This window comes from Aotus nancymaae, unplaced genomic scaffold (assembly GCF_030222135.1).
Source record: "Aotus nancymaae isolate 86718 unplaced genomic scaffold, 86718_ANA_hifiasm-v0.15.2.pri h1tg000099l, whole genome shotgun sequence".
Classification (NCBI taxonomy): domain Eukaryota; kingdom Metazoa; phylum Chordata; class Mammalia; order Primates; family Aotidae; genus Aotus; species Aotus nancymaae.
In genome coordinates this window covers 7,849,318-7,861,694 of record NW_026988514.1, presented here as the reverse complement: position 1 = coordinate 7,861,694, position 12,377 = coordinate 7,849,318, and the positions used below count along the sequence as shown (strand labels likewise).

The 12,377-nt window shown below is 50.7% G+C and overlaps 1 protein-coding gene across 4 annotated transcripts in view; it reads left to right on the top strand.

The window, feature by feature from the left end:
• Positions 1-9,430, top strand: part of CUNH10orf71 (chromosome unknown C10orf71 homolog) — a 34,282-nt gene extending 24,852 nt beyond the window's left edge. For all 4 annotated transcript variants that reach the window (XM_012477486.3, XM_012477485.3, XM_012477484.3 and 1 more), the window contains one exon: positions 1,724-9,430. In XM_012477486.3, the coding sequence (XP_012332909.2) occupies positions 1,866-6,158 (4,293 nt within the window). In that variant the 5' untranslated portion in view covers positions 1,724-1,865 and the 3' untranslated portion in view covers positions 6,159-9,430. The remainder of the gene's footprint in view (positions 1-1,723) is intronic.
• The last annotated feature ends 2,947 nt before the right edge of the window (positions 9,431-12,377 follow it).

Here is a 12,377-nt window from a genome sequence, read left to right as displayed (position 1 = left end):
GGCACTGTATGGGTCCAATTCTGCGGAAGACCAGAACCAATAGAATATGTTGGTACAGAGAGCGAGCAATCTATTTTAAGGAACTGGCTTGAGTGACTGTGGAGACTGGCAAGTCCAAAATGGGCATAGCTGGAGACCCAGGAAGAGCTGATGACACAGCTCCAATCCAAAGATGATCTGAAGGCAGAAGTTCCTCTTCCTCAAGGGACTTTTTTTAAGCCATTTTATTGAGGTATGATTGGCATACAAAAAGCTATATGTGTTTAATGTGTACAACTTGATGAGTTTGGAGATAAGTATGCACCCCTTGAAACCATCACCACAATCCATGCATAAACCCATCCATCACCTCCAAACATTTCCTCCCACCCTTTTTATTCATTATTTTTGTATGTGTGATAAGAGCATTTAACATAAGATCTATCCTCAGCAAATTTCAAGCACACAACACAATATTGTTAACTACAGACACCTGCTGTACATCAATCTCCAGAACTAATTTATCTTGCATAACTGAAACATCTCATCCTTTGACAAATAACTCCCCACTTCCCCGCCCCCAGCCTCTGACAACCCCCATTCTACTCTCTGCTTCTGTGAGTTTCACTATGTCAGATTCCTCACGTAACTGACATCATGCGTATTTGTCTTTCTGTGACTGGGTTGTTTCTCTTAACATAATGTGCTCCAGTTTCACCCATGTTGTCACAAATTTCAAGATTTCCCGCTTTTTTAAGGTGGAATAACTCTATTGTATGCATACACCACATTTTCTTTATCCATTCATCCATCGATGGAAATTTAATTTGCTTCTGTGTCTTGGCCATTGTGAGTAATGAACATGTGGGTGTAGATACCTCCTTAAGACCCTAAGTTCACTTCCTTTGGGCCTGTACCCAGATATGGGAATGCTGGATCAGATAGTAGTTCTAGTTTTAATTTTTTGAGGAATCTTTATACTGTTTCCCACAGTGACTACATAAATTTACATTCCCACCAATAGTGTACAGGGGTTCCCTTTTCTCCACATCCTTACCAACACTTGTCATCTTTTCTTTTTTTGAGAATAGCCATTCTAGCAGGCACGATGTGATATCTCCTTGTAGCTTTTATTTGCATTTCCCTGATGGTTAGTGAAGGTGAGCACCTTTTTATATACCCGTTTGCCATTTCTATGTCTTCTTTGAAGAAATATCTGTTCAGTTTCTCTACCCATTTTTAAATCAGAAGGTTTTGGGTATTGTTTTGTTTTGTTTGTTATTCAGTTGTAGGCGTTTCTCATGCATTTTGGATACTAACCCTTTATCAGATATGCAGTTTGAAAACATTTTCTTCCATTCCGTAGAATACCTTTTCATTTTTGTGATTGTTTCCCTTGCTGTGCAGAAGCTTTTGAACTGACGTAATCTCAGTTGCCTATTTTTGCTTTTGTTGCCTGTGACCTCAGTCTTTTTACCCTTAGGGCCTTCAACTAATTAGAGAGCCACCTGCCTTACAGAAGATAAACTGCTTTCCCTAAAGTCTGCTGATTTTAGTGTTAATCACTTCTAAAAAATACCTTCACAGCCGTAGCTAGACTGATCTACAATCTAGATGTATAGCAGGCTCGCCATGTTGATACGTAAAATTAACCATCACAGGCACCATTTTCCACCTGGACGAGCACATATTCTTGCATAGAGCTGGATACCCTGTTCACACCCTGCACTTTTTTTTTTTGCAGAGAAAAAAAATCCCCACTTTACAACTACATCTGGTCAATGAGAAGCTCTAGTTTTGTGGGAAGAGGGAAACACCCAACCTCGCCAGAATCATCACCAGAGGCGCCTGCCGGCTGACGAGGACAGTTTTCCTGGAGATAACAGATGATGCAGGGAAACAAGAAGTGCACAGACGGGTTCAGCGACTCCTCCAGCATCGGCAGTGTGTTGGATGATGCAGACAGGGAGGTGAGCAGCCTCACAGACCGGGCGTTCCGAAGCCTGTGCATCTCAGAGGACACATCCTTCCATGACTCTTACCTGGCCGTGTCCCCAGATATCAGCCGACAGGTGTTTGGGACTCTCCAGCAGAGAACAGTGAGCCACACCCAGAGGAAAAGTGGCATTTGGAGCCAGTTACCATCCCAGGGCACAGAACATTCGGGCTGGGCGGCCACCTTCCAACAGCTGCCCAAGTACGTTCAGGGAGAGGAAGAGTACCCCCAAACCAGCCCCCCACCAACACCAGTCCAGAGGAGACTGGAGGTGCCGGTTTCCGGTCTCCGGAGCAGCAACAAGCCTGTCTCCAAAGTATCAACACTAATTAAATCTTTCGACAGGACCGAGACCCAACGTTGTGAGAACAGAACCACTACCAGCAAGCCTCCGGCTCTGAAAAATCCCCCCAAATTTGCCCCTCTTCCAGAAAGCAGTGTCAACTTCTGCTTCGATTCTGCCTTTCTGACAGTCAGAAGGGTGCCCGCTGAAGTTTCCAACACCCATCAGAACAGCCACCAGCCCAGCAGAAAGCACAGAGAACAGGAGTCCCCCAAGAATCCAGAAATGGCCTGTCACGGCTCCAGCAGCTTCCTCCCAGCAGCCGATGATGTGCCCAGCTCATCTGAGTCAAAGTTCCCCTCTCCACACCACAAGCCAGCCACTGGTGAGCCTGGGAGAGGCAAAGGCACCTTTCTCCACAGTGAAAATAGTGCTTTTGAGTCGTGGAATGCCCACCAACCAAAGCTGCTGGAGAGAAAGGACGCAGCCGGCACAGTCCCAGAAAGCAAAGCTCCCAAGCATTATGGGGATATGACCTTGCTAAGAGAACCCTGTTCTCCTGAGTGCACAGTCTCTCCCTGCCAGGTCCAGGCCTGCTGCAGTCACGAAGAGAACAGAGTGGCAGCAGGAGCTCTGTCCACATCTGTACCCTGGGGGTGCAGGGATCCAGGATCCCAGGTATTTGCTGTGGAAGGAAAAGCTCCCAGCTCACAGCCTGATTCTCAAGAGAAGCCAGCCCAGCCCCCATGGAGGAAACCAAAGACTGGCAAGAAAGGGAAAGAAAGTCTACAAGATGCTTCAGAAGAAAAGACACAGACCAACAGGAGAGGCCCACTTTTGTATACAAAACACAACCCCCAGGGACAGTTTCCAGAAAATGATACTCTTGACCTGCCTGTGGAACCCAATGAACATTATGATCCCCCCTTTAACATCAGTAAGCTCCTGACCCCCATCATACCCAGCAAGCATGCCCTGGATTCAGCAGAGAGGCAGCCGGCAGAGAGAACCCCATCACCCCCAGGACAGCTAAACGGATACCAAGAGAAGGAGCCCAGTGAATGTCAATCTCGAGACAGCTACAAGTCCAAAGCCCCTAGTCTGTTGTTCAACCTCAAGGATGTGCGGAAGCGTGTTAAGAGCACATACAGTCCCTCACCTCTCTTGAAAGGGCTTGATGAGAAAACCAGAGGTAAGGTTGACGGAAAGCAAGAACCGGTGAGCAACGGTGTCATCCTCCCCAACGGGCTTGAGGAAAGCCCTCCAAACCCGATTTCTAAGGAAAGACCTGCCAATGACCCCAATGCATCGCACATCAATGCCCAGAAGGACCCTACAGCTGACCCCAGTGAGCCCTCTGCAGACAGCTATGTAACCCACAGCACAGCTCCGACTATCACCAAAGCCCCCTTCTATGTCAATGGGGAGGCTGCTGAGAGAAGCAGTTATGAGAACGAGGAAGCGGAGCGAGAATTGGAGATGGGTCCCGCTGGGTCCGGCTGGCGTCCAGACTCCAGGGAACGCCGCTCCAGGAAGCACCTCTCCCTAAGGCTTTGCAATAGGGATCCTGAGCCTGGAGGGGCTATGGAGAAAATGCAGACCCACCAGCTAGAGAATGGGCTCTCCAGATCTGTGTCCCAAGAGACAGAACCTGAGAGGGAGGCAGGACTTCAGAACACACACTTGAACCAGAAATTCTCCCCAGGGCCCCTCTCTCCTGAGGAGGAAGATGTGTTTTACAGTGACAGCCAATCCGATTTCATGCCGAGCCTCAAAGGTAAGGCCAAATTCAGCACCAGCTCTTCAGATCAATCCTTTGCCTCGTTTGATGATCAACAGAAGACGTGGTTTACTGAGAACCAGCGGGAAGACAGGAGGAAGGACATGAGCGCAGGTGACAGTCAGAAGGACGAGAAGGAGAATGTGATGGGGAAGGATGAACTGCAGTACTGCGCTTTAAGCAATGGGCATTCATGCCTGGAAGAGCGCAGCCAGGGGGAAGCATTGCAAAGAGAAGGGGAAAGTGTGTCTGGAGGAAGAACCAGGAAGGCATCAGCAGAGGAAGCTAATTTCAGAGGCTCTCAGATTGGAGGAAATAAGGGTACAACCTTTTCACAGGCTAAAGACCTTACCCCCTCCCCATCTTCTGCTTCAAACAAGCACATGCTGTTTACGATTAAAGACAACACCCTCAGAGCCACCCCTGTAATTAAACCTATCATGCTGCCTCTCCTGAGGACCATGTCCTTGGAGGACTCCCTCAGCAGTGGCCACAAAGAGGGGGAATTGTCAAGGCCAGAATGGGGTGAGGATCCTGGTTTCTGTGCCCCTGAAAACCAGGACATTCTTGGTACATCGACACCCACTAACACACAGGGCACACGTGTGAAGTGCATGGCCAATGAGGTCACGGGGGACCCCCAGCAGGGGTCCAGCACAGCCAGGTTGGAGGCCTCTCAGCCAGCCCCAAAGGGCCCATCTATGCCTCCAGTAGGAGACAGGGACAGGGTGAAGCCACCCCCAGATGCGGCATACAACGTCGTGGCAAGCAATGGCAAGAGCGGTTCCACAGACCCAGGGAAGCTGGCAGCCCCACAGCACATCCCCACCATCACTTTACCTGAGGGCAATGAAGAAGACCAGCCACCCCCGTGGCAGGCTGAATCCTGTTGGGAACAGCAGACACCAGGTTTCAAGAGTCACTTTTTGTCCACACCCAGAGCAGGCCCTGCTGGCAGAAGACCGGTCCCTGGCGAGACGGTGAATTCTCCCAATTCCAGCTCCCTGGGGGAGAGCAGCGCCTGCTCCCCTGCCGCCAGTAGCATTTGGGACGAGGCTTCCCAGGCCCCCAGAGAACCGGAGCTGCTGCCCGAGGAGCCTCTTCAAGCCAGCCCCTGGGCTAGCCCCAGTCCTGCCAGGGTCACCCGGAGGGAGGACCTGACCCATGCCCTGGTGTGGGAAGGCGGCTCTGACCCCCAACTTGAGCTGCTGGCAGAAGACCTCCGGACACTCTCTCCAAGAGGTTCATTGCTGGATGTGGCCACCAGCCCAGCAGGCCCCCCTGGGAGACTTGAGCTTCCTGCACAGCTGGAGAGGGCGGCAAGCAAACCACCTGCAGTCCCACCCAAAACAGAGAAAGCCCTGCGGCGGGCGAAGAAGCTGGCAAGTAAGAGGAGGAAGACTGACCAGACACAGGAGAAGCATGGCGAGCCACAGGAGGGAAAGCTCTGCCCGGAGGACTTGGAGCAGGCAGAGCAAAGGCCACTGTGCCCCAGAGAGAGGCCCCGACACAGTTTCCCCATGATCCGTTCCCTGCCCCCTCCCATGCACCGCCACTCTGTGTCCAGCTTCTCCGAGTCTGTCGGGAGACGGCCTGGGGGCCCCCAGTCCCTCACACCCCTGCCCACTTACCCTGCCACCCAGAAGGTCCTCCAGGATCCGCAGTCCGGGGAGTACTTTGTCTTCGACTTACCACTCCAGGTGAAAATCAAGACCTTCTATGACCCAGAGACGGGCAAGTATGTCAAGGTCTCCATCCCATCCTCCGAGGGGACCTCCCCAGAGCCGCCCCCACTGGATGCCCTTGCTGCTCCCTATGTGCTGTACCCCGGCTTCCAGCCGGTGCCCGTGACGGCCTTGATGCCGCTGCGCTGTTCGTCTCAGCTGTCCGCCCCCACCTTCCTCAGGCAGGGCCCTCGCACCTCTGTGGCCCACGCCAGGCCCCAGAGTATCCACGAGGCTGGACTACAGCTGACCCCAGGGCCTCATGGTGACTGCACCCCGCACTCTGCCGGCCAGCGACCCCATAGGCCTCCCCAGAGCCCAGGAGAGGAAGCTCCAGGCCTGGGCATCATCTCCACCGAAGACCTAGAGGACTTTGCCATGGAAGGCATTTCTTGAGTTACTGCAGACTGACCTCCACCTCCAGATGAACCCAGAGGAGCTGACTTCCCCCTCTCCCAGAACAAGCTACAGACACACACACACACACACACAAGCACACACGCGCGCACGCTCACACACACCCACGCTCATCAACGTACTTAGCCTTTTTGGATCCCTAAGTCCAGAAGGCAGTAGGGATCCCGAGACAACCTCACCCAAAGGGCTCCCGGGCTCTCCTCTGACAGAGGGGCGCTGCTTGCTTGGCCTGGTCCCCTCCATGTCAGTTCCCAGGTGCACTCTACTCCAGCCCTTCTCCTTCGCTTCCTTCCCCCGTGTCCTGGCCTGCCCTGCTCTTCCCTGGCCCTGCCAACCAGGTGGGTGTGGCAAGGGCACCACCTGGTCCTGAGGGTCCCTCTGCACCCACACCCACCCACTCACTTGTAGGCTCCTTGGTGAGCAAACCCCTGAGGCCCCCAGCTCAGACGCAGCAGCGTTTCAGGTCACCTCAAGCAGACTGGCCAAGGACCAGCCCAGGGCAATCTTGCAGAAATGATTATTTGCATAGAATGGGTTTCCTTCACAGGGAAAAACTTGCCTATGAAAGCTATTTTCTGATCAAGAAAAGCCCACTTTTTAAAAAGTGAAACAAATTTGCGGATAAGGTTCTGTCCCTGGACTCCTGTCTTCCTTCTGTGGGCAGTGGGGTTCAGGGCTGACAGAGCCACCTCCCTGTCTTCCACAGTCTGGTATCTCACCTTGTCCCTTCAACACCTGTCCATGCCTTTGCAGGGCCAGGCCCTCCACTAGGTCCTGCCCCGATTCAGTGACCAGTACCTGTGCCCTGCACTCAAAAGGAAATTGTGTTCTCACCCCCTCACCCCCTGCCAGTTCCTGACCTTGGGGATTTGGAGAGAAGTATCGGATTAACTCAAGAGTCTGAGAGTTTAACCTAATGAAACCAGGGTCCACTGGCCCAGCACAGTAAAGCCAAAATCCACACTGAAGTCTGTAGTGGGAGAAAGGAGGGTGTTTATTTGCAGGCACCGAGCAAGGAGAATCAGGCAGCTCACACTTCAGACCTGCTCCCCAGTGGCTTGCAAGCATGGATTTTTAATGGCAAGGGAAATTTTCAGGAAAGCAGAAGTTACAGGTGAAATTGTAAATCAATACATGGAGGGTACGTATTGGTTTGGCCTAAAAAGGCAGGATATCTTGAAGCAGAGGCTTATGGGTCATAGGTGGAGTCCAAAATTTGTGGAATTGCCATTGGTTAAGGAAGAGAAGCTTTGTTTAAAAATATGGGTTAGCAGAAAGGAATGTTAGCTCTGGCTTGTTGGGGGGACTTTCCCCAAGCACCCCAGGAAGAAATTTAGAACAAAGAGCCATGCTCCAAGTTCAGTCCTCAGCTCCCTCTTCTCTGAGGTCTCTGTGCCAGTGGATCCGTATGGTGGGGTCTGGGTTTCTGAAAAACCACTCAGAGACACCTGTTCAGATGTTCTCTTTAGTTTCCAGAGGGAACCAAACACCCCACGATTCTAGCTTACTTGGCTGTTGTTTTAGGTTACTATTACCTTCCTGCTTATCAAGTTGCTCATTTGCTTCTCAGGGCTAGCTGGGTGCTTGGAATTTCTCTTGAAGGAGGCCAAGATTTTCCTGTATTTCCAAAGTTGGGGAGGGGTCCCTGCCCCATCTCAAGAGCAGGTGCCCACTTGCAGGCAGCTGGTTAGGAAAGAAACGAGCACCTGGAGTCCTGGTAGATTTCCATGCCACGGCTTCTACAGAAGCCTCTTAATTCTTGTTCTACTGGAAACACAGGGCCAAAACGCACCTCCCTCCTTGTTTAGAAACCTCAGCAGCTGCCAGGACTCTGCTGCCCAGGGTCCAGGGGACCATGCAAGATGCATCGTCCTTGTCCTGTTGTTGCAAAGGTGCCATTTCCACACTGGGAGGATAGGGAGGCATTCAGTAAACCAAGTCCCAGACTCACACAAATACAGGGGTTTTGAGCACAGTTCAGGTCATCATTTGGATTCAAGATTTCATACCCATTTGTTTTCCCAACAAGTGCAGCCACACCTCAGGGTATGACAATACCACACAAACCCCCACCCCCACCCTCATCAATGCCATTCAGTTTGGCCACACCTGTCACCAGCAAGGTGACCAGCCAGGAGTACAGGCAGACCACTGTCCCAAAATCTGGTATCCATGAGTCACTCACTGGGTGCAAGCAACAAGAACGAAGTTGCATTTTGGCCCTGGCTCCAAATTACCTCAAGCATCCTCTCCACTTTGTTTTCATCTCACTAAAACATGAAAAGGAATATCTCATTTTACAATTCTCAGGGTCCGAGGAAAAGAATTGCCTAACAAAGGAAGAGTCCCTCTGTTCAACAAGAACCACAGTTATAGTAAATATGTCCCCTCTGGGGAAAATACTACTTTGGGGAACTTATTTTGGGGAAGCAATCTTCTTCCTTAGAACAAGTCAGCTAGAAGGAAGCCTCACTCCCTTACAGCAATAGGCCCGTGTTCATGAAGCAGATAATGCCAGGGCACACAAGCAGAGAGTCTCCACCCAGTGAAGCCCAACTCACTTGCCATTTATGTTTTCCTTTTTCCCTTTGCTCCTGAGGGAGGTCATGTATGCCTCCTTTCTTCTTCCTCACTCTCTTCTTCTCTTTCTTCCTTCCTTATTTCCCTCCCTCCTTCTCTCTCTTTCTTCCTTCTTTCCTCCCTCTTTTATACAAACGTTTGCTCTGTGCCAGGCACTTTGATTGGCACTGATGGTACCATGGCAATAAGATCTGGTCTCTCTACTCAAGGAGTTAAAATCTAACAGAGAGAGAAGATAATCACAATCCCACATATTAAGTAATTTAATAGGTTGCTCTAAGGAGCACCTAACTTGGTCTGGCCTCCGGAGTTGGCACCTGAACCAAGTCAAAAAACACAAAGCTGTCCATTAATTTAGGGAAAAAAAATCAGAATTTCCCCAGCTGTAATCTATCAAAGATGACATTGATTAAATACTAATAGACTTGTCTTGCCCTATCAAAGGTTATTAGTTCAGCTAATTGTTCATCAGCATTTCTAATCAGCACAAAAGCTGAACCAGTGTAGCCTCACAGGATAGACCTTTATTGATAGGTCCTTCAGCTTCTGAATTGATATTTCACTCACAGGGGTTGCCCAGAAAAACCACTATTTCTACTACTGTGTTTAGTAGGACAGTGGTAAGATTTATGAGAACATGTTGTTTGTGGAAATTACAGATGTTGTCTGCATCTTCTGTGTAATGCCCTGGCCCTTTTCTGTGAGTATGACCCCTCTAAATGTCTCCTGGGGAGAGGGCATGGAGGTGGAGCACCTCCAGGGAACGGTTGAAGATCCCAGGCTGTTTAGCTAAACATGACCAAGGGCTCACATTATCAAGCATGTACCATGTGCTGGCTCATGAGTGGGGAGCTTGAGCCTGGACTGGGTCCTCCCAGTAAACCCATCAGAGATGCCCTCATTAGCCTCATTTTACTGTAATGGAACAAAGGTGCCAGGATGGGATGTAACTACCCACAGTCACAGAGCCACTAAGTGAGGGGCCACGCCAGCGACTTGGGCCCCTCTTACTTCTAGGTGGACTCTTTAACCCTCAGCCAGTGCTTTGTAAGCGCGGTCCCTGGAGCAGCAGCCTCCACATCACCAGGGGCTTGTGAGAAGTCCAGAATCCCAATCTCCATCTTCACAAGCTTCCACAGGTGGTGGATCCATTTGTGCACTGAATTCTAAGTGCTGTCAGCCTCTGCTCAGCTTGGATATATTTTGGGGTGGTGCATTGGATGTCTTCATGTCTCTACAGCATTGTTTTGTGCAAAGGAAAAGAGAGCAGCACATCTAGGTGGGGGAGTTGCAGGAAAGCTGGTTGACACTCAGAGTGAGACAGACATCTCTGAGAACGAGCATCATCTATTTTTTTTTTTTTTTTTTTGAGATAGAGTCTTGCTCTGTTGCCCAGGCTGGAGTGCAGTGGCATGATCTCAGCTCACTGCAACCTCCGCCTCCAGGATTCAAGCAATTCTCCTGCCTCAGCCTCCTGAGTAGCTGAGATTACAGGTGTGCACTATTGCACCCAGCTAATTTTTGTATTTTCAGTAGTGACGGGTTTTCACCATGTTGGACAGGCTGATCTTGAACTCCTGACCTCAAGTGATCCGCCCAGCTTGATCTTCCAAAGTGCTGGGATTACTGGAGTGAGCCACCACACCCAGGCACTAGCATCATCTTGACATTGTGTCAACTGCTGGGGATAGCTGAGCTCCCCGCCACTGGAGATGTACAATGGAAGCTGATGACCCCTTTCTTAAAACAAAGAGGGACTCAGATACCAGAAGGGACCTAACTATCTTTTGGGACCCCAGGCTACTTTGGGGGCCCCAGTATGCCAGTGGCAAAGATGCGAGGTCTCAACAGGGGGTGGTCATAGGCAAATAATGGAGAACATTTGCATACAAAAGGGGAGCTCTGTGGCAAAACCTGAATTCTGTGCATGTGGGAAACATTTTGGCCCAGATACACCATGAAGTTGGACACATCTGTCTATACAGGTCTTCCAAATCATTCAGATATGAAGTCCAAGGTGACTGGAGCAAGCTCAGAGCCACATCCCCGAGCTTGCCACCACCAGAGCCTTGTTTAGGCTTCCTCAATGTCACCACGCAGAGCCGCCTGAACAGAGGGCTCTTCTCTTCCACCCGGTGGCTGTGTGGGCTCCTCCCTCAGCTACAGGCTCCGAGCAGAATGCTGCAGGCTGCCTGGGCCTCAGAATCTTTTGCGCACTTGTTAACACTTGTTAGTCATGCAGGCCCTATTTCCAATTCACCTCATCAGATTCTCCAAGTGTGGGAAAGGGTCACTGCAGAGGTTCAAGTTCCCAGGAGGTTCCGGTTCACCCAGACTCTCAAACGCCACTCCAGAGCAGAGTTCCACACCTGCGCCCCACATACTGGCCAGGTGCTGCCGGGTCCAGAGTTCTGTCCACGGACACCCTCCTGTGGAAGGTTATATGGAGGGAGGGCCTGGGGGCAAGAAGAACTCAGAGGCACTGTTTTCTCCACGTGGAAGCTATGAATGGGGAAAGGCATGGCAGCTCTGGAGGGCCATCCAGGGCAGCGCCAGCCCTGCCCAGAGCCACCTGGCCTGTCTGCTTCCTGCTACCACACCTTCCCCTCCTCCTCCAGGTGTGCCCCAAAGCTCTATCAAGAGGCTACTCTTCCACAGAAGGGAGGAGGAGGAGGGGCATTGTTAGAAATAAAGACTTCCCTTTGAAGTGAAGTTCAAACTTTTCCTCTGAAGGTTTCATAATTGCATCTGCTGAGACAAACTGACAATAGATAGATTAAACAGAGAAAAGGCCTACAAATTTATTAACATGCAAGCCCAGGGGAGTCACACGAAGTATGAAACTCTAAGAAGTCCAGATGGTTGAAGCTTAAACACGCTCTTCAGAGGGGAGAGGGAGTTGGGGGTTGCAATTCTGAGGAAGAATAAATGACTTTTTTAGGGAAGATAAATGGGCCTAAAGAACAGACAGTGGCCTAGAGCAAAGTCCCCTGGGTCCTGAGTGTCGCATCCACTCCAGTCTTCCTTCCGAGCCTTCTTTCCTGTAAGTTCATCTCTGTTTGATAAGATAAGGAGGGGGTCCAAGACAACTGCATTCCTTCTGGAGGAACTTCCCTTAGTCAAGAAAGCCCCTCCTTGTCCTTCGGGAGAAGCAAAGAGGAGAGGGATAGAGTCGAGAGAAGGTCAGAGGGACCTTGGTTCTGGGCTGCTTCTTTAGTTCAAAGTGTTCAGCATGTCAAGGTGCCACATTTTAGGGTAACACCTTCAACTGGGTGAAGCCTGGGGCTCTGAGCAATGCAAGTAGATGTCCGAGGATGAAAGCGCTCCACTGGCCACTAACCCCAAGCAGGGAGTTAATGTTCTTGTGTTCATCGTTGGCCAAACTGTGGTTTAGTTTTTAAGTCTTTGCACTGTCTCAGAATTGTTCTCCAGCCTCAGCTTGCTCTGGGCACTGTCACATGGATGCCATTTCCCTAGGTCCTTGCCTAGTGTCAGTCCTGCTCCGGGGTCCCAGCCCTCATGTCCATCCTTTCTGAGCTTTAGAGCCCTCGCTTAGGCCCCTTCATGAGAACATTGTCAGCACCTGCCATCTTGTCCTTTGTGATCATCTATGTTCCT